Raw genomic sequence first — 22614 nt, 5'->3', positions numbered from 1 at the left:
ATCTCGCTCTCTCCTTTCCTCTCTTTCTCTCTCTCGCTCTGTCTCTGTCTGTATTTCTCCCTACCTCACCACCCTCCCATCCCACTCATTCAATCTCCCTCTCTTCCCTCTGATTTCTTGCAGACGGAGCAGTTTGTGCATGCGCTCAAAGACGAGCTGGTGAAGAGCGCCTTGCTGGCCCTCCACGCTGCACAGCCCGGCTATGTTACGAAGAACCAGAACCAGACCCTGCCAGGCCACCAGGGTCACAGCCACCAGGACCACCCTAGTCCCAGCCAGAGGGGTCAACAAGGCCAGAGTCCACCCCAGAACCCAGGCCACAGTCCTGGGCAGCCATCGGCTACAGACAGCCCTGTGGTGGTGTGTAATAATGTGGATGGTGGCTCCCAGACGGCTCCCATCAGAGAAGACGGGCAGGCTCCTCTGAAGCGCCAGGACTCCATACCGTGCCATAAGGAGTACGACGAGGAGGAATGGGCAAGTCCTGCTGTTTCTATACCATCCTCTCACTCTGTGTCTGCTCTGCTCTGTCTGTCTGTGGGTCTCAATCTCTGTCCCCCTTCTTCCTCTCTCTCAATTCATTTCAAGGGCTGTAATGGCATGGGAAACATGTTAACATTGCCAAAACAAGTGAAATAAACAATAAAAAAATGAACAGTAAACATTACGCTCAAAGACGTTCCAGAAGAATAAAGACATTTCAAATGTCATATTATGTACAGTGTTGTAACAATGTGCAAATAGTTAAAGTACAAAAAGGAAAATAATCAAAATATAAAAATGGGTTGTATTTACAATGGTGTTTGTTCTTCACTGGTTGCCCTTTTCTTGTGGCAACAGGTAAACAAATCTTGCTGCTGTCATGGTACACTGGTATTTCACCCAATAGTTCATCAAAATTGGACTTGTTTTCAAATTCTTTGTGGGTCTGTTTTAATCTGAGGGAAATATTTGTCTCTAATATTGTCATACATTTGGCAGGAGGTTAGGAAGTGCAGCTCAGTTTCCACATCATTGTGTGGGCAGTGTGCACATAGTCTGTCTTCTCTTGAGAGCCATGTCTGCCTACGGCAGCCTTTCTCAATAGCAATGCTATGCTCACTGAGTCTGTACATAGTCAAAGCTCACTCACTCTCTCTGTTTGTCTTTCTCTCTGTCTCTCTCTATCGCTCTCTCACTCTCTGTCTCGGTCTCTCTCTCTATCGCTCTCTCTCTCTCCCTCCCTCTTTGCCAGTGCAAGTCTAAAATTGGCTGTATCTGATGATAAATAAATGTTAGTATCAGTTACAGAAGTCTTAAGAAACTGTGTGTGCGCGTGCCGTGCGTGCTAATAGAAACGATGGGGAATGAAGCCAGAGCTAACAGCAGGGACTTAGCCGGAGTCACACACTACAATTCCTAATCAGCCATCAAACAACTGTCTGCCTTTGAGAAGAGTTCAAAAACACTCACCTCTGAGACAAAGGACATCCAAACTGCACTCCAACACACACACACTAAGCCATGCTTGGCAAGCCTAATTACTTTCCCCAACAGGCAGAAAGTGAATAAATCAATTAAAAAAGGTGGGTATTATGAGGACAATACGAAACAGAGGAGTTTGGAGGCTTTCCGCTCCAAGGTAGAAGAGCACTTTGAGAGTTATCTCTTCAAGCAGGCTGCAATTGCCATCGGAAACATACTGTGACCTCTCGGGTTGAGTTTCCTGAGAGTACAGAAACTCTTCATAGTGCTTCTGTGACCGATTTGATTTTGAGACAATGAAAGTTAAAGGCTAGTAGAAATCTGGTGATAAGGGCTTTGAACAGCCAATGTCCAATCATACTCAAACCCACTGTAGTGGCCCAAGGCAGAGATATACATCCATATTTAACATGGTTGATATTATTTATTACATTCTATGTTTTAGGATCAAATAGTACCTTGAACATTGTGGTTCGCTAACAGACAGGTGTGGAACGTGGATTGGTCTTCCAGACAGATCACATGGGGTGGCAGGTAGCCTAGTGGTTAGAGCGTTGGACTAGAAAACGAAAGGTTACAAGATTGAATCCCCGAGCTGACAAGATAAAAATCTGTCGTTCTGCCCCTGAGCAAGGCAGTTAACCCACTGTTCCTAGGCCGTCATTGTAAATACGTCTTAACTGACTTGCCTAGTTAAATAAAATAAAAGTAAACATGAAAATTGACATCTTTCCTTTTCACACACACACACACACACACACTCACACACAGAGGCCAGGTGCTGATGTTGTGTTTGTCTCCTCTAGGACAGGGTGTGGGCCGACGTGGCGAAGAGCCTCAACTGTGTCATCGCCATGGTGGACAAGCTCCAGGAGCAGGAACCAATCAACAACAACCAGGAACAACCAATCCCTAAGCAAGTCCTGGCTGACGTCATCACCTCCCACAACCCTGGTAAGAGTTTCACCGCTGAATGTGTCATATATCAAAGAGTGACTCAAGTAAGAGTTAACAGAAAAACACGGCTCTACATCCATAACAATGTCCTATAGCCTAGTCCCAGATCTATTGGTGTTGTCTTGCCATGTTGAGATCACCTACATACAGTTATATAGTCCTGCAATACCAACCAGAAAGAGTTCCATAGAGTCCTGGATCTAGATGGCACAAGCTCTCGTCCTCGGTCTTAACTCCTTCTCACCATAGGGTGGCAGTCACGTCCCACGACAGCCAGTATTTGGTCTGCACAAAATCTGCACACACACACTCAGACTCTCAGAACTGACAGAATGAAGCACAGGAGGTTGGTGGCACCTTAGTCGGGGAGGACGGGCTCGTGGTAATGACCGGATAATACAGCTAAATACGTCACACGTGATGCCATTCTATTCGCTCCGTTCCAGCCATTATTATGAGCCCTCCTCCCCTCAGCAGCCTCCTCTGGAATTAAGGTAAGAAGGAGAGAGTGCATAAATAACCACAGAGAAGTGGAGCAAGGACCTCTTGTTATTCACACCCAGACGTTATCTCCCCTGCATCCAATCAAATCCTCTCTCAGGCCTCTGCTCAGACGAGGGCGTGTCGTGTCTCTACTAATGCCAAATGGTTGGCAGATTGGTGCAAGCTTAAGCCTGACTGGGCGAAGGTGTTGGCTTCCGTATCAGGATAGTGTGCGTGTGCATGTTGGTGAATCATTAGTGTGTATGAGCATGGCAGCCGATCTAGTGACACGTCTTTGTCCAAACATTCACAGAGGTAAGCAGGACCTGCAGCATTTTATTAAGGTAGAGAACAGACACAGGGAGTAAGCAGGACCTACAGCATTTTATTAAGGTAGAGAACAGACACAGGGAGTAAGCAGGACCTACAGCATTTTATTAAGGTAGAGAACAGACACAGGGAGTGGTCATCCTCAACTGTTTGAAGAGAAAGGGAAGATTAATTAGTTTTTTTTTCTCTGTGGCGCTGTTCAGGCCGAGGGCTGTGATTGGTCCAGCCAAGACTCCCATTGACAAGGCATTGTGGGAGTTTGTCTGTTTTGACAGGGACCGGTGGGAAAAGGAAGGGTTGAATGTGTGTATAGTGTGTTTTCAAAACGAGATGAGGCATGATTTGTTTGGCAAGGGGAACCCAGATGTTGAGTGCTAAGATTTTTTTAAATCTGCTTTGTGTGGGGGTGGAGGAGATGTGTGTGTGTGTGTGTGTGCGTACTTGTTTTCAATTTGTGAGTGAAAGAGAGGGAGAAAAAGGGAGCAAGAAAGGTGAGGGGGAGTGTGTGATTAAAGAGATTTGATGAGCTTTTCCTGGCTTTTGTTGACATAAGCAGTCAGTGTGGAAAAAACGATATTAAAAGTTTTTCCATAATGGTGTTCCTCACACCATCACATGTAGGCTTCGTCACAGCATTGGAGCCATGAAAGAAAGGGGGATACCTAGTCAGTTGTACAACTGAATGCATTCAACTGAAATGTGTCTCCTCTGAATCAGAGGGGTGCGGGGAGCTGCCTAAATCGACATCCATGGCTCCTGGGGAACAGTGGGTTAACTGCCTTGATCAGGGACAGAACGACAGATTTGTACCTTGTCAGCTTCGGGATTCGATCCAGCAACCTTTTGGTTACTGGCCAAACACGCCTACCCGCCAGGCTACTTCCCGCCCCCATGCAGAATACATAGGCAGCCGAGTTCCTTTAAAAAAAAATAATCCATGGACAACACTGCCCCCTATTGACCATCACTTGTCCCAACATCACAGTGCGGTGGCCTCCTGGCATAGCCACGGGAAGTAGTTTGGGGGTGGGTGCGCTGAAGACATCTTTATTGGCGGTCCATTAATACAGGACTAGTAAAGGCCCACTACACTACTTTTGTTATAGAAAAAAAGCGGCCTAACCCGGACGACGCTGGGCCAATTGTGTGTCGCCCCATGAGCCTCCCGGTCACAGCCAACTGTGGCAGAACCTGGGCTCAGACCCAGAATCTCTGTTGACACAGCTAGCACTGCGATGCAGTGCCTTAGACCACTACTCCACCCGGGAGGCCCTCACTTGCACACAGTTTGATAGAACTCGGCAGGTAGATTGGCCCAAACATCTTGGAGAACTAACCACAGTTCTTCTGTGGATTTAGGCAGCCTCAGGTGCTTCTCTCTTTTCATTTATTCCCAGACAGACTCGATGATGTTGAGATCAGGGCTCTGTGGGGGCCATACCATCACTTCCAGGACTCCTCGTTCTTCTTTACGCTGAAGATAGTTCTTAATAACTTTCGCTGTATGTTTGGGTTCGTTGTCATGCTGCAGAATAGGGGGCAATCAGATGCCTCCCTGATGGTATTTCATGATGGATAAGAATCTGCCTGTACTTCTCAGCATTGAGGAGACCATTAATTCTGACCAAATCCCAAATTATCCCAACTCCATTTGCAGAAATGCAGCCACAAACTTGCAAGGAACCTCCACCATGCTTCACTGTTGTCTGCAGACACTCATTCGTGTACCGCTCTCCAGCCCTTCGGCTAACAAACTGCCTTCTGTTACAGCCAAATATTTGACTCATCAGTCCAGAGCACCTGTTGCCATTTTTCTGCACCCCAGTTCCTGTGTTTTTGTGCATAGTTGAGTCACTTGGCCTTGTTTCCACGTCGGAGGTATGGATTTTTGGCCGCAAGTCTTCCATGAAGGCCACTTCTGACCAGACTTCTCCGGACAGTCGATGGGTGTACCATGGTCCCACTGTTTTCTGCCAATTCTGAGCAGATGGCACTGCTGAACATCTTCCGTTTGCGAAGGGAAGTAAGCATGATGTGTCTTTTGTCTGCTGCAGTAAGTTTCCTTGGCCGACCACTGAGTCTACGGTCCTCAACGTTGCCCGTTTCTTTGTGCTTCTTCAAAAGAGCTTGGACATCTGGAAACCCCTGTCTGCCTTGACATTTCTGCCTGGAAGAGACCTGTCTGCCTTAATGTCTGCTTGGGAGAGACCTTGCTGATGCGGTATAACTACCTTGTGTCTTGTTGCTGTGCTCAGTCTTGCCATGGTATATGACTTTTGACAGAAAACTGTCTTCAGCAACCTTACCGTAGTTGAGTTTGACTGTTCCTCACCCAGTTGTATTCCTCTTACACAGCTGATTCTGTTTCAGTTAATGATTGTGTTTCAATCTACATACTGAATTGATGATCATTAGCACCTGTTTGGTATAATTGTTTAATCATACATTTAGACTATATGCCTACAAAATCCCTGACTTTGTGCAAGTGTGCCTACAAGAATCGATTGTCACGTTCTGACCTCTATTTCCTTTGTTTTTGTATTTATTTAGTATGGTCAGGGCGTGAGTTGGGTGGGCAGTCTATGTTTGTTTTTCTATGTTTTGGGGCAGTTCTATGTTTTCGGCCTAGTATGGTTCTCAATCAGAGGCAGGTGTCATTAGTTGTCTCTGATTGAGAATCATACTTAGGTAGCCTGGGTTTCACTGTTTGTTTGTGGGTGATTGTTCCTGTTTTTGTGTTTGCACCAGACAGGGCTGTTTTGAGTTCTCACGTTTCTTGTTTGGTTTTCGTTAGTTTGTTCATGTATAGTGTCGTCAATAAATACAATGAACAACCACCACGCTGCGCTTTGGTCCGCCTTTACTTCACAAGAAGAGAACCGTTACAGAATCACCCACCACAACAGGACCAAGCGGTGTGGTAATGGGCAAAGGAGAAAGCAGCAGCAGGAGCAGCGCGAAGAGGTATGGACATGGGAGGACGAATTAGACGGTAAAGGACCTTGGGCTCAGCCAGGAGAATATCGCCGCCCCAAGGAAGAACGGGAGGCGGCGAAAGCGGAGAGGCGCTGGTATGAGGAGGCAGCGCGGCGTCGTGGATGGAAGCCCGGGAGTCAGCCCCAAAAATTTATTGGGGGGGGGCTAACAGGGAGTATGGCTACGCCAGGTAGGAGACCTGAGCCAACTTCCTGTGGTTACCGGGGGGCTAGAGAGACCGGGCAGGCACCGTGTTATGCTGTGGAGCGCACGGTGTCCCCAGTGCGGGTGCACAGCCCGGTGCGGTACATTCCAGCTCCGCGTATCGGCCGGGCTAGAGTGGGCATCGAGCCAAGTGCCATGAAGCCGGCTCTACGCATCTGGTCTCCAGTGCGTCTCCTTGGGCCGGCTTACATGGCACCAGCCTTGCGCACGGTGTCCCCGGTTCGCCTGCATAGCCCAGTGCGGGCTATTCCACCTCGCCGCACTGGCAGGGCGACCGGGACCATTCAACCGGGTAAGGTTGGGCAGGCTCGGTGCTCAAGAGCTCCAGTGCGCCTGCACGGCCCGGTCTATCCGTCACCACCTCCACACCCCAGCCCTCCGGTGGCAGCTCCCCGTACCAGGCTGTCTCTCCGGCCCATCCGTCCAGAGCCTTCCTCCTCTCCAGCGCTGCCGGAGTCTCCCGCCTCTCCGGCGCTACCAGAGCCTTCCTCTCCAGCGCTGCCGGAGTCTCCCGCCTCTCCGGCGCTACCAGAGCCTTCCTCCTCTCCAGCGCTGCCGGAGTCTCCCGTCTGTCCGGCGCCTCTGCCGGAGCCTCCCGCCTGTCCGGCGCCGCTGCCGGAGCCTCCCGCCTGTCCGGCGCCTCTGCCGGAGCCTCCCGCCTGTCCGGCGCCTCTGCCGGAGCCTCCCGCCTGTCCGGCGCCGCTGCCGGAGCCTCCCGCCTGTCCGGCGCCTCTGCCGGAGCCTCCCGCCTGTCCGGCGCCTCTGCCGGAGCCTCCCGCCTGTCCGGCGCCTCTGCCGGAGCCTCCCGCCTGTCCGGCGCCTCTGCCGGAGCCTCCCGCCTGTCCGGCGCCTCTGCCGGAGCCTCCCGTCTGCCCAGCGCCAGCGCCGCCTGTCTGCCCAACGCCGCCAGCGCCGCCCGTCTGCCCAGCGCCGCCAGCGCCGCCCGTCTGCCCAACGCCGCCAGCGCCGCCCGTCTGCCCAGCGCCGCCAGCGCCGCCCGTCTGCCCAGCGCCGCCAGTGCCGCCCGTCTGCCCAGCGCCGCCAGTGCCGCCCGTCTGCCAGGAGCCGCCAATGCCGCCCGTCTGCCAGGAGCCGCCAATGCCGCCCGTCAGCCAGGGGCCGCCAGTGCCGCCAGTCAGCCAGGGGCCGCCAGTGCCGCCAGTCAACCAGGGGCCGCCAGTGCCGCCCGTCAGCCAGGGGCCGCCAGTGCCGCCAGTCAGCCAGGGGCCGCCAGTGCCGCCAGTCAACCAGGGGCCGCCAGTGCCGCCAGTCAGCCAGGGGCCGCCAGTGCCGCCAGTCAGCCAGGGGCCGCTAGAGCCCCTCCGCCCGGAGCAGCTTCACCTCTGTCCCGAGCAGCTGTCCCTCTGTCCCGAGCAGCTGTCCCTCTGTCCCGAGCAGCTGTCCCTCTGTCCCGAGCAGCTGTCCCTCTGTCCCGAGCAGCTGCTTCACCTCTGTCCCGAGCTGCCCCTCTGTCCCAAGCAGCCCCTCTGTCCAGTGGGGTCATTGAGAGGGGTGGGCATGGTGAGTAAGCCACGGAGGCGGACAATAAGGCGGACTGAGACAATGGTGAAGTGGGGTCCGCGTCCCGCGCCAGAGCCGCCACCGCGGACAGACGCCCACCCAGACCCTCCCCTATAGGTCAAGGTTTTGCGGCCGGAGTCCGCACCTTTGGGGGGGGGGTACTGTCACGTTCTGACCTCTATTTCCTTTGTTTTTGTATTTATTTAGTATGGTCAGGGCGTGAGTTGGGTGGGCAGTCTATGTTTGTTTTTCTATGTTTTGGGGCAGTTCTATGTTTTCGGCCTAGTATGGTTCTCAATCAGAGGCAGGTGTCATTAGTTGTCTCTGATTGAGAATCATACTTAGGTAGCCTGGGTTTCACTGTTTGTTTGTGGGTGATTGTTCCTGTTTTTGTGTTTGCACCAGACAGGGCTGTTTTGAGTTCTCACGTTTCTTGTTTGGTTTTCGTTAGTTTGTTCATGTATAGTGTCGTCAATAAATACAATGAACAACCACCACGCTGCGCTTTGGTCCGCCTTTACTTCACAAGAAGAGAACCGTTACATCGATGCTGTTATGAAGGCAAATGGTGGTCACACCAAATATGGATTTCATTTAGATTTTTCTTCTGTTCACTCACTTAGCATTTTGTTAATTGATAAATATAATCTATTAACATGTCTATTTTTGAAAGCATTCTTACTTTGCAACATTATTTCACATCTGCTAAAACTTTTGCACAGTACTGTATGTTTTCTAGTTTCTTGAAGTACTTTGCAAATGCAACTTATTTCTATGTAAAAACTGAAATGGTCTATTCATTCCTTTTCCATTTTAATAGACGTCTTATCCAGAACAACTTACAGTAAGTAGTGAGAGCTTCCATTTTCATACTTTTTTGTACTGGTCCCACAACCCTGGCATTGCAAGCACCATTTGTACTGGTCCCCCGTGGGAATCAAACCCACAACCCTGACATTGCAAGCACCATTTGTACTGGTCCCCCGTGGGAATCAAACCCACAACCCTGGCATTGCAAGCACCATTTGTACTGGTCCCCCGTGGGAATCAAACCCACAACCCTGGCATTGCAAGCACCATTTGTACTGGTCCCCCGTGAGAATCAAAACCACAACCCTGGCATTGCAAGCACCATGCTCTACCAACTGATCATCACAAACCACTTGATGTCTCAATGTACTTCACTTCTGTATTCTGCATTGTTTTTCTTCATGGTGATGGAAAGTCAACAGGTACAAACCTAGATGACCAGCCTATGTACAATACATTAATGTACATTTACATTAAGTGGTTTGTAAGGATGGTAAATTAGTACTGCACAAAAATTGGTTGTTTTTCCATGTTATTCCATGTTATTCCATGTTAATTTGAAGGTAGACCTTGAAATACATCCACAGGTACACCTCCAATTGACTAAAATAATGTCAGTTAGCCTATCAGAGGCTTCTAAAGCCATGACAAAATTTTCTGGAATTTTCCAAGCTGTTTAAAAACCTCTTCATCCTACCCCCTCCTTTTTCGAACATTCTGTTAAAAATCGCGCAACATTTCAGCGTCCTGCTACTCATGCCAGGAATATAGTATATGCATATGATTAGTATGTGTGGATAGAAAACACTCTGAAGTTTCTAAAACTGGTTAAATCACGGCTGTGACTATAACAGAGCGTGTGTTTCATCGAAAAGCGCAAGAAAAACTGGTCACTGAAAGCTGAAAAAAGTATCCATGCGCCCCTTTCATGTATTGTTTAAAGGAAACCAAATTTAATATGGAGACGGATGCAATTCCTACAGCTTCCACACGATGTCATTTTCATTGACAAAAATCCTTTGAGACATTACCAATAGATCCGTCATTCCATCCAGCCTACAACAATCGATTTTGGAAGATTGAAAAATGGACACTGTTTTCTTGAGTAGCTGCTATTGAATACAGATCGCCCAGTGATCAATTTGATCGCTTATTAACGTTTACAAATACCTAAAGTTGGGTTATAAAAGTAGGTTGAAGTGTTTTGTCAAAGAATATAGGCAACTTATATAATTTTAAACATGACGTTGCGTGTTGGAAGATAACTTTTTTCCTGATGCAGACAGGCTATACAAATGGATATTTTGGGCATTCATGGACGGATTTAATTGGGAAAAAGACCAATTTGTGATGTTTATGGGACATATAGGAGTGCCAACAAAGAATATCATCAAAGGTAATGAATGTTTTATATTTTATTTCTGCGTTTTTGTGTAGCGCCGGCTACGCTAATTATTTTCTTTACGTCGCCTTCAGGCATTTTGGGGTGTTGCATGCTATCAGATAATAGCTTCTCATGCTTTCGCCGAAAAGCATTTTAAAAATCTGACTTGTTGGCTAGATTCACAACGAGTGTAGCTTTAATTCAATACCCTGCATGTGTATTTTAATGAACGTTTGAGTTTTAACGAGTACATTTAGCATTTAGCGTAGCGCATTTGCATTTCCAGGTGCCTACTTGAGACGTCTGCGTCTCAAGTAGGATCAAGAAGTTAAAGGCACAGTCAACTTAGTGTATGTAAACTTCTGACCCACTGGAATTGTGATACAGTGAATTATAAGTGAACTAATCTGTCTGTAAACAATTGTTGGAAATTTGTGGAGTGGTTGAAAAACGAGTTTTAATGACTCCAACCTAAGTGTATGTAAACTTCTGATTTCAACTGTATATCAGTCCACTACGGAGGTCTATATCAGTCCACTACGGAGGTCTATATCAGTCCACTACGGAGGTCTATATCAGTCCACTACGGAGGTCCATATCAGTCCACTACGGAGGTCTATATCAGTCCACTACGGAGGTCTATATCAGTCCACTACGGAGGTCTATATGGTCGCTAATAATAGTAAAGGCCCAGTGCACTACTTTTGTGAGAAAAATATATTTTCAAAAAAGTATATATTTTTGTATTCATATATTTTGTTTTATTCAGATTTTTAGGGGGTGTGGGGGGCCTCCTGGTCAGCTTTAGTCTGTCAAGCCAGACAATCTCTTATCCTTTCACGTCTATGAAAACAGTCAGTCTGGAAATGGACCAGGAGACATGGAACAGTCATTATGAAAAACCAGCCTCTTGGGTTCATACTGCAGTATCCAACAGTCATTATGAAACACCAGCCTCTTGGGTTCCTACTGCTGTATCCAACAGGCATTATGAAACACCTGCCTCTTGGGTTCATACTGCAGTATTCACCAGTAATTATGAAACACCAGCCTCTTGGGTTCATACTGCAGTATCCAACAGGCATTATGAAACACCAGACTCTTGGGTTCATACTGCAGTATCCAACAGTCATTATGAAACACCAGCCTCTTGGGTTCCTACTGCAGTATCCAACAGGCATTATGAAACACCAGCCTCTTGGGTTCCTACTGCAGTATCCAACAGGCATTATGAAACACCTGTCTCTTGGGTTCATACTGCAGTATCCAACAGTCATTATGAAACACCAGCCTCTTGGGTTCATACTGCAGTATCCAACAGGCATTATGAAACACCAGCCTCTTTGGTTCATACTGCAGTATCCAATAGTCATTATGAAACACCAGTCTCTTTGGTTCATACTGCAGTATCCATCAGTCATTATGAAACACCAGCCTCTTGGGTTCATACTGCAGTATCCAATAGTCATTATGAAACACCAGCCTCTTTGGTTCATACTGCAGTATCCAATAGTCATTATGAAACACCAGTCTCTTGGGTTCATACTGCAGTATCCATCAGTCATTATGAAACACCAGTCTCTTGGGTTCATACTGCAGTATCCATCAGTCATTATGAAACACCAGCCTCTTGGGTTCATACTGCAGTATCCAACAGGCATTATGAAACACCAGTCTCTTGGGTTCATACTGCAGGATCCAACAGGCATTATGAAACACCAGACTCTTGGGTTCATACTGCAGTATCCAACAGGCATTATGAAACACCAGCCTCTTGGGTTCCTACTGCAGTATCCAACAGGCATTATGAAACACCAGCCTCTTGGGTTCCTACTGCAGTATCCAACAGGCATTATGAAACACCAGCCTCTTGGGTTCATACTGCAGTATCCAACAGGCATTATGAAACACCAGCCTCTTGGGTTCATACTGCAGTTTCCAACAGGCATTATGAAACACCAGCCTCTTGGGTTCACTCCACTTGACCACTACACTTGATCATCTACTGGATGGACTTTCTGCCTTGACCCCTACCTTGACCCCACTGATGTTTGATATATATTTGCTTCAGATAAGTTTTGAATCCACAATTGTTTCTAAATTGGAGACCCTAGAAGCTAAACAAACTATCTAAACTATGAACAAATAATTTAGATGCAACTAAATTAGATGTGTTAGAGCTGCAACCAGCTGCAAAACATTTCTCAAACATTTAAACAAACCACTGAAAGGGTGTTCAGTCCTTGGAGAACATACCGTAACTGAAGTTTTGAAACATTCTTCAAGATGGCAACCTAACATTTCCATCAACAATTCTCATCGTCTTTAATGCTGATGCATTTCTAGGCTCCTTAATCAGCACAACTAAAGATGTAGTGAAATCAGGACACATCAAGATTCCAACATAAACTGTGTAATATATGGTTCTCATGCCTTCTCCTGTCATGTCTCTCTGTATGTTGCAGAAGGGGATTGGCGGGAGCAGCTCTGCCCTCTGGTGGTGAGGTTGAAGGAGTGCGTCGCGGAGGTGGTGGTGCGGGCCAGAAGGGCCATGACCTTCGTCCTGCTGCAGGAGGCGGCCTGCAGCATCCCCCAGGGACTGTTCCTCAAGCAGAGGAGGGATGTGGTCTTCAGTCAGGCGGTAGGTGGCCACCTGTGAAATGAGGACTCCACTTTGGAAACAGCCTATAGATATTTGTTGCAATTGATTTGTCATGTCAAGGCTCTTTAACCAGTGCCAACGTTTTTTAAGCTGTTAGGAAGCTAGTTATGATGTCCAGTATCAAACCACCATTCAACGGAATGTGTTTGTTTACATAATTTACAAAAGAGATTAGTTAGCATTTCACTGACTATGTTTCTACTGAAACACAGCTCCTAATCCTAACATATGCAGTAATTGGAAGTGATCCAGCAAGTCTTTGAAACTGATCCTGCAGCAGCTCAGACTACTTGCAAGAAAATTACATTCAGAGATTGTTTGAATTACCTTGTGACCTAGATAAACAGGTCATTTATCAGCTGATAATGCCTTAGAATGTCATAATGTTCCAAACATAATCTCTGCAGCAGGGGGTCAACTCAGTCCACAGTTGGGCGGTAGGTTTTTGTGTGAATTAGGGCTGAACCCCATTAGTTGACTGGAATGACATGGACCTCTGCATTTATTTTTGGCCAAGTGTTTTTGTAATTACACAAAGACAAATATAATTGTGCCCATCTCAGTGAACTAATCCATTGCGAAGGCCTAGACTAAAAGCCAATTTATGTTTGATCTGAAAATGTGGTTGGAGGCTCCATATGGAAGGTGTGAGGCAATTATGGAGCCTCCAGAGGCACGCAGAGGCCAAGTCGAGCTCTGTACCACATCGCCATGCACCTCTTAAATGTTGTAACAATGCAGGGGGCTCTGTATAGCTCTGCATTGACATGTTTGGTTGACGGTAGTTGGGGCCGGTACATCCTGTATAAACACAATCTCACTTCCTTGACAACTTCCTTTACAACAGCTCTTCACTGCTCCGTGAAGATCAAGAAGTATGAATGTCCTGACTTCTGCAGAGGCCGTATCACAGTAAATGCTGCATGGCCAATGCAGACGTCGGATTGACCATGCAGAACCCAGATGCACAATGCACTTCTCTCTCCAGAATGAGCTCTCTCCTGTCAATTTGTGCACATTCATTTTTCACAACTTTCTTGTGTGTATTGTTTACGGTTGGTTGTTAGTGTATATCACGTTTCATTACCTATATCACCAGTAGTACATTTACCATCATTAATTCCTATAATTTCTAATATACAATGTCTGATAGTATTTCTGATTGGCTTAATACACCACCCCTAATGAGCTGTGGAGCTTCTCAAAGTAACGTTTTCTTCACTTCAGACAGCAAGCAAACTCTCTTTTTTTTTACATCTGTCGAGAATGACAATAGTTCCTCAATGTATTTGAAAAATCTTTCCAGCTCTCTCCCTTTTGGTAACCACTCAGCGTGAAAGGGAAAAAATGTCGTGCTCTGATCCCGTGGAAACATCAAAAAATTGTTCTACCTGATTACTCCTTATCAGCGCTTGACTTGGACTGAAATAGGTTCCGGTACTCATTTTGGGTGCTGCTACTGTTTTATATTTAGGTGCAGGAGCTCCACAATACTTTTGACATAATATTCACAAGCATTAGAACATTCTAGGTGCTGCTTCTCAGCTCCGGTGAGCTCCTGCCCAAGTCAAGCACTGCATCTTTTCCCATGCGCAAATACCCTACAGCTGTGTCTGTCTCGAGCTCACTGGAAATGGGCCCCAGAATATTTTTTTTATCATGATATTTTCTATCTGCAGGCTACAATGAAGGCCTTATTATAAATGAAATGAAAGTCTTCCACGTAAATGTGCATAGAATAACTATAACTGGCACAAAGATCAGTAGAAAGGGTAAGATAAATTGGCATTCCACATGAGAATGGTTGCAGACTCCTCGTGTAAGCTTATTACCAGCAACTTTAGGAGAGTAATGGACGAATCTGCGAAAGCCAGCAGGAGCGAGAGAATGGTTGAGTCAGGTTAAGTTTTTTTTCTCCTGGTTATCTAGATCTCTGGCTCCCTCTTGAGTAAGTTGTGTGTTATTTAATCAAACAGTAAGCTTAAAGCATCTGACAAGCTCAATGCATATATTTGATTTTATTGAAACACATTTATTGAAACACATATTTTTGGGGACGGGGACTGCCCTATTGTGAATGCCTTACCCTTTGCCCAACTGGATACAGAGATAAAAAATATATAAATGGATGATGTGGATAAATTATATAGTGTGCCGTGTTGCTTTTTGATTGAACCCTGACGATGTGCCGTGTTGCTTTTTCATTGAATCGTGTGTGTGTGTGTGTGTGTGTGTGTGTGCAGCTAGCTGCGTTGGCGTGTGGTTTCGTCATGAGGCTGTACGCGGGGATGGAGGATAAGGGCTTCCTCAGGCAGCTCCACCTAGTGGGCCTGGTGGCACAGTTTGAAAGCCTGCTAAGCACCTACAGTGAGTACTCTAGTAGGGTCAAAGGTCAACTGTCTTACACACTGATCTAAGGTCTGTTTTTGAATTTCCACCCCTATTGAGGGAAGGTAAGCTCATCCGAGATATGTGTCTAAAGGGAACTTTTACCTAAAGGATTACCCAATTTGAAAGGTCCTTCAAGATTAACAAAGAGTACAGGAAGTTGTATAACATGCTTTTATACAAGTAATGCACAGTTAATAAAGATGGTACCAATTGATAATTGTTTGTACCATTTGTCATAATTGTGCATTACCATGATAGAATGTGTAATGCAGTTTAAAACCATTATATTTCCATGATCCACTTCTATGCCATTGTATAAATTAGACAATACCATGGTATTATTTAGGTGCATGGCAGTACCATCATCCTTCAAAGCTAAAACCATAGTACATTTCCATGATTCAGATCTATACCATAGTATAAATTATGCAATAACATGGTCATATTTAGGAACAATGGTAATTTCATGGTAGTACCATCGTACTTCAAGGCTAAAACCATGGTACATTTCCTGAGATTAAGACTGTACCATGGTATTAGTGAAAATACAATAGGATTAACATGGTTATGAATGAACGTACCATAGTGGTACCATGGTACATTTTTGTAAGGGATAGTTTGAAGGCATGTACTGCAGAAAGATTATCTGGTTACCATGGAGACTGCCTGATTCACTGACTAAAAGTCTCATGAAAGAGAGAGAACTTCTACGATCAAGACAAGATTTTAAAAAATGCCTCAGAAGATAACAAAGCACTTCATGTAGTTACTTTCTTCTGAACTTGTTTATATTACTTTCTAGTACGTCAAGCTAGTTTACAGAGTATCTAGCTAACTAGCCAGCTAGCTTTGTAGCTATGAATTGTTCATCTTCCATTGTTTAGCGAAGTAGCTAGCTGGTTGATGTTTTCCTTTTGTAAAAAGGACAGATTTAAGCAACAATCACCTCCCTAAATGCTGTTTACATTGATATCCATACTGAATGAAACAGTTATGGACCTCATGGGCACCCTTAACTTTTCACTTAATTTAAGAGGGAATTCACCTTAAAATTATTTGTGCAATTGACTTAAAGTTAAGGAAACTTTAAGGGAAATGATAAGGGGAAATTAACTTAAGTTGTTTTATGCAACTGGGCCCTATTGCCCGTTTTGTTGCCCAGTGTATTTCTCCTACTATGACCCGAACAGATTGTCTACTTCAAGTGAACAGGAAGTAACCTCTAATTGACTAATTTGTGTTGCTGTTACAGGTGAGGAGATTGGCATGCTGGAGGACATGGAGGTGGGCATCTCAGACCTGCACCGGGTGGCCTTCAAGATCACCCAGGCCAAGACAGACAACCCCTGTGACCTGCAACCTGTAGTCATCGGCAGGCGGTGAGACTCTATTACCCAGCATCCTTTAACCAGTGGTTTTGTCATTACATGGGAGATTACATAGTGTGAAATTGTTTTTTCTTTTGAGATCAGCTTGGGGACTTCATACATCATATCATACTGTAATACAGAGTAATACATTATTATTGATCCAACTTGGCAAATTGTTTTATCAGGTGTATAGCTTTTCCTATTCTCTCTTGGACAGATCTCAGTAAACATAACTGTTGATCGAGAAATGTGATGGGTGGAATAATGAGTAGCAGTGGTTCCTGTGTTTGGGTTTTCGTCACTGGTTATTTGGACAAATCATGATTTCGCAGGTGTTAGCCTATTTCAAATTTAGAAAGGGGAGTGCGCCTCCCGGGTGGCGAAGTAGTCTAAGGCACTGCATCTCAGCGCTAGCTGTGCCACCAGAGATTCTGGGTTTGAGCGCAGGCTCTGTCGCAGCCGGCTGCGCCCGGGAGGCCCGGGAGGCACAATTGGCCCAGCGTTGTCCGGGTTAGGTAGGGTTTGGCCAGAAGGGATATCCTTGTCTCATTTTGCACTAGCGACTCCTGTGGTCGCCAGGTGTACGGTGTTTCCTCCTACACATTGGTGCGGCTGGCTTCCCGGGTTAGATGTGCACTGTGTCAAGAAGCAGTGCGGCAAACAGTGCGGCTTGGTTGGGTCGTGTTTCGGAGGACGCATGGCTCTCAACCTTCGCCTCTCCCGAGTCCGTACGGGAGTTGCAGCAATGAGACAAGTCTGTAACTCCTAACAATTGGATACCACGAAATTGGGGAGGAAAATGTTGGTTTTTTTAATAATGGGGAGGGCACATTTAGCCTGTAAATTGCAAATAGAGAGGGTGGAGCTCCCCGTTCTGGTTCCGCTCCTCGTTCTAGCATCTCTTCTCTTAACACGTATGGACCCAGAACTTAATCGAGCAGCTGACCAATTACATGAGACTTTAGTTCTGGGTTAACTGAGCAGCTGACCAATTACATGAGACTTTAGTTCTGGGTTAACTGAGATTAAGCTTTTCCAATTTAACCAATTCTACCTACTGATTGAGGTGGTGTAGATGGTAGTCTACTTATTCCGAAAGCAGTAGACATACTGCAGCGAATTTGGGAGGTAACCAGGGTTGAAAAGTCCTTAAAAACATTTATTTTCCATCTGACAATAATGAATAGGTTAGCTTCCACATGACTTACAGTGAGCCATTTCCTGTTATCCAGGCTAATCTACTTCAAGTCGATTGTAAAAAATAAAACACCTGTTTTTGATTGGTCGTGACTTATGAGTCAAAAGCATAGGCAACAAAGCCTATATCAATAAAGATGATTTGTGTTAGGAGCTTTTCTCAGCATGACACTAAAAATATTGTATAGCAGATCATCAAAAGAAATCCAAGTGAGACATTTGGTTTTCATTATTTTGTTATTTGGAAATATCCCACTGAAGCCTGACTGTGTTTGTATAAACAACTGATCTTGTATCTCAGTAATGGGAGTTGCAACACATTTGTCTCAATGCTGACGTGTGCTGTTAACCAGTAAACCTGTCAGATGGGTGATAAATAGTGAAGAAATACTATCAGACCAATCAGTACCATGTCAAGGCCCAGTGAAAGTTGTGTGGACATCACGCCATCCTACTTACTGTAACTTCAGACTCCACCAAGCCTCTGTTCAGGCTTGTGCTCAGATTTGAAGTGTTAAAAGAATGGATGAGAAGTGCTTCAAAGTTGGTATGTGATGCTTTCATGTCCACGCATATCAAATGTCTGTTTACACTTTCTCTTTCACTCTTCGCTCCTCCCTCCCTGCCTCTCTCCTTCCTTTGTTCTTTCCTTCTTTCCTTCCTAACTTCCTTCGTACATCCAACTCTCTCTCTCTCTTTCCCCTCCTCCCATTCTCCCTTCCTCTCCCTCTCTCCTTCCCTCTCTCCCTCCCGCCTACCTCCCTCCAGCGACCATTATACTGTAGAAGTGCCATTACCACGGCTGGCCTTCCAGACGTTACCCCATGAGATCAAAGAGGGCAAGGCGTTGCAGGTTTACCCGGTGCTCTTCAACGTGGGAATCAACGAACAGCAGACAATAGCAGACAGGTACCGGAACACTTTTCTCTTTTACGGGCGAATCATATCTTCCACTTTAGTTACAAATGTTCACTTATTCTCCCATTGACATCAGTTCATGATTAAGTGACATTTTGACTGAAGTAGAAGTTCAGTCAACCAGCCTTTACCGATCCCTCAGTTTCTTCTGTTACACACTATGGGAGATAAAAACATTTGTTTTGGATGAGATGATGTTGTCTATAGAGTCATTTCCCATCATGCTCCCAAGGTCATTGTCACCCAGTGTAATGTTATCGCCTTTGGAGCATCGAATAGGATTGTTTCTATCCAGCCAGTAAGCCTGGTTTGAGACAGGATATCGTGGCCATGATGTTAGGCTCACATTCAGAAAGAAACTGTGTTAGTGGTCATGTATTGCAATCAGTTCAAGACTGCCAGACCTAAGTCACTTCTGGAATGCACACGATCAGTCTCCCTGACCCGCAACTTGTACTTTCATTGTGGAGGGGGTCTGTGGATCTGTCTCCATCCATTAGAACATTGCTCACATGTGATATCTCAGACTTGGGTGAATGATGCGCCATGCCATAGAGATCCGGCATTTACAAAATCACACTGATTGCCGTAACGGGGGGTGCTATAGTAATCAACTGACATTCCAAACTGAACAAGAATGTCTCCTGTTCCGTCATAAAATGTGATTCATATATGCAGCCTCTCATGACCAACACGTTTCTCATAAGGACCTATAAGGTCCCCCCCATTGGTTTTTCTGCTAATTAGACTTTTTCCCCCACCAAACTTTGGAGAAGCATATCTCCCATTACGACCTATATAATTTCGGTACTTAAAATGAAATGATGCAATAATTGTCACTAACTGACATAAGAAGGAGCGCTCTGTCATTCGTGGAGGACAACATGTTTACTGTAGACTTGTTCTCTCTTTCTCCCTGTACAGATTAATTTGTCCTTTCAGGTTCTCTGTACAGATTAATTTGTCCTTTCAGGTGCTCTTTCTCCCTGTACAGATTCATTTGTGCTTTCAGGTTCTCTTTCTCCCTGTACAGATTAATTTGTGCTTTCAGGTGCTCTTTCTCCCTGTACAGATTAATTTGTCCTGTCAGGTTCTCTTTCTCCCTGTACAGATTAACTTGTCCTTTCAGGTTCTCTTTCTCCCTGTACAGATTAATTTGTCCTTTCATGTTCTCTTTCTCCCTGTACAGATTAACTTGTCCTTTCAGGTGCTCTTTCTCCCTGTACAGATTAACTTGTCCTTTCATGTTCTCTTTCTCCCTGTACAGATTAACTTGTCCTTTCATGCTCTCTTTCTCCCTGTACAGATTAACTTGTCCTTTCATGTTCTCTTTCTCCCTGTACAGATTAACTTGTCCTTTCATGCTCTCTTTCTCCCTGTACAGATTAACTTGTCCTTTCATGTTCTCTTTCTCCCTGTACAGATTAACTTGTCCTTTCATGTTCTCATTCTCCCTGTACAGATTAACTTGTCCTTTCATGTTCTCTTTCTCCCTGTACAGATTAACTTGTCCTTTCATGTTCTCATTCTCCCTGTACAGATTCGGAGACATCTCTTTGCAAGAGAGGATAAACCAGAGGAACTTTGAGATTTTAGACAGTTATTACAAATCACTAAGCGATAAGGTGCCATCAGAATGTAAGTGCATCAACTGCCACTTTAACATAAAAACATCAGAAGTATAGAAATGTCATCAATCATCATGCAATAGTATCCATCTTGCTTTTTTATAGAACACATATTGACTTCATCCCACAGAAGAAAATGAGTTCTGTATATTGTAACGATCCATGCCCATTTGTATATAAGCAACATACACTGAGTGTACAAAACATTAAGAACATCTTCCTAATATTGAATTGCACTCCCCGACTTTTGCCCTTTTGAACAGCCTCAATTCGTCGGGGCATGGACTCTACAAGGTGTCGAAGCATTCCTCAGGGATGCTGGCCCATGTTGACTCCAATGCTTCCCACAGGTGTCAAGTTGGCTGGATGTCATTTGGGTGGTGGACCATTCTTGATTTACACAGGAAACTGTTGAATCCTTCCAGTTCTTGACACAACCGGTGGCACATAATTCCATGCCCGTTCAAAGGCACTTAAATATTTTGCCTTGCCCATTCACCCTCTGAATGTCACGCATACACAATCCATGTCTCAATTGTCTCAAGGCCTAGAAATCCTTCTTAAACCTGTCTCCTCCCCTTCATCTACACTGATTGAAGTGGATTTAACAAGTGACATCAATAAGGGATCATAGCTTTCACCTGGATTCACCTGGTCAGTCTATGTCATGGAAAGAGCATAATGTTTTGTACACTCTGTGTAGTATTATTACAGACATAAGATACAATGTGTCTTTATTTTACAGTCCAACACACACACACCAGTATTTCCATTTCCCGTCTATCAACGATTCAGCTCCTGTAAAATACACCCATGTGGGTCAGATTTGCAGACAGATACACGACCACAGAGATCTACGTTTGTGATGATGTTGTTGTTGTTCCACACAACAGCTCTTGTCATCCACCTGTCAGTAGTTTCCATAGATGTCCTCATTCTCGTTGTCAGTGTACCGTATCTTTATCTTATCAATACCTGCATCCTTCCTGTCGCGTGAACACACACACACACACACACACACACACACACACACACACACACACACACACACACACACACACACACACAAACTCCTTCCTGTTACAGCTCTGTCGAGCAGCCAAATGAACCGACCAAAGCCAACTCGCGTTTCGTTTCCTTTCACAGGTCTGCCATGTTTTCAAACGCAGACGGACTTGAAAGATTTACTCGGAACCCTGGGCCAGAATGTAGTGACGAAGAAGAGAAAGAATGTGGAGATACTGTGGCTCGCTGGAACGGTGAGGATAGAATAAGATATATAACAAGTGGATCTATTCTTAGACATCTGGCTTGACGTCATTCATGCAAACTTGTCAGCCTGCTCATGACCCTACATATGGAGGTTGATACGTTGGTGCCCTGCGGAGAGGTTTTGAACTTGTGAATACAATGCACCTGCTACAATGAAGACTTCATAAACATATTCGACATCTGGCAGAAGACCATGCAAGGCTCCAAATAACCCTGATGATTTAGGGGAAATCTCCCAGAGAATGGGCATCCGATTACCTAATCACATAGGTAGGCATAGAGCAGCAATGGAAGCTACACGTGACCGATTTATATCATAAACTGTATCCAGCCAAACCAATCCGGAAAATCCCACACACACATGATTAATAACACTATTGTTAAAGGAGTAAAGGTTGAACACACACATTCCTTTCCGGCTAATTATTCCTCTGGTATTTGGCTAATGATTCCTCTGGTATTTCCAAATACTTCAGACAGTCTTTGGAAAATGAAAGCAGATCTCTTCTGGTTGTAATGAGCTTCCTTCTCTTTCCCTCCCGGGTCTCTGGACTTAGCTGAGCCCGAAAAGGGAGTCTGGGAAACATCATATAAGCAGCTGCATAGAAAGTAGTGCACTTTCACTTTTGAAGTGAAAATTATTTTCATAAGAACAAAAACATGTTTTCATTGAATTCCCAGTGGAGTTTCCAGGGTACTTTTCTTCCCAATTCTACCTCACAGTCAGAGTAGTTTTCAGTTCTGCATTATGTTTAAAATAGTTTGTTTTTGTTTACGTTATTGAGGTGTTTTCTTCTGCTTCTCCCTTGGTCCAGATCTGCCGACGACTGAACGGGATCAGGTTCACCAGCTGTAAAAGTGCCAAAGACAGGACGTCGATGTCTGTAACCCTGGAGCAGTGTGCCCTGCTGAGAGACGAGCACCAGCTCAACAAGGATTACTTCATACGAGCCCTGGACTGCATGCGGAGGTGAGAGAGAGAAACTCAACTTTGGGGGAGAGGTCTTTAAAGTTATTTCCTGATTT

General features: G+C 45.4%; 1 protein-coding gene across 9 annotated transcripts in view; it reads left to right on the top strand.

Annotated features, from left to right (window-relative positions):
- Positions 1 to 22614, top strand: part of LOC139374697 (type II inositol 3,4-bisphosphate 4-phosphatase-like) — a 252978-nt gene that overhangs the window by 218787 nt on the left and 11577 nt on the right. For all 9 annotated transcript variants that reach the window (XM_071115775.1, XM_071115770.1, XM_071115774.1 and 6 more), the window contains 9 exons: positions 124 to 477; positions 2271 to 2418; positions 12616 to 12791; positions 15056 to 15179; positions 16456 to 16582; positions 18539 to 18679; positions 20229 to 20326; positions 21463 to 21575; positions 22404 to 22558. In XM_071115775.1, the coding sequence (XP_070971876.1) occupies positions 124 to 477; positions 2271 to 2418; positions 12616 to 12791; positions 15056 to 15179; positions 16456 to 16582; positions 18539 to 18679; positions 20229 to 20326; positions 21463 to 21575; positions 22404 to 22558 (1436 nt within the window). The remainder of the gene's footprint in view (positions 1 to 123; positions 478 to 2270; positions 2419 to 12615; positions 12792 to 15055; positions 15180 to 16455; positions 16583 to 18538; positions 18680 to 20228; positions 20327 to 21462; positions 21576 to 22403; positions 22559 to 22614) is intronic.

This window comes from Oncorhynchus clarkii, chromosome 19 (assembly GCF_045791955.1).
Source record: "Oncorhynchus clarkii lewisi isolate Uvic-CL-2024 chromosome 19, UVic_Ocla_1.0, whole genome shotgun sequence".
Classification (NCBI taxonomy): domain Eukaryota; kingdom Metazoa; phylum Chordata; class Actinopteri; order Salmoniformes; family Salmonidae; genus Oncorhynchus; species Oncorhynchus clarkii.
Note: the sequence above shows the minus strand (reverse complement) of the source record. Positions and strands in the feature narration are given on the sequence as shown.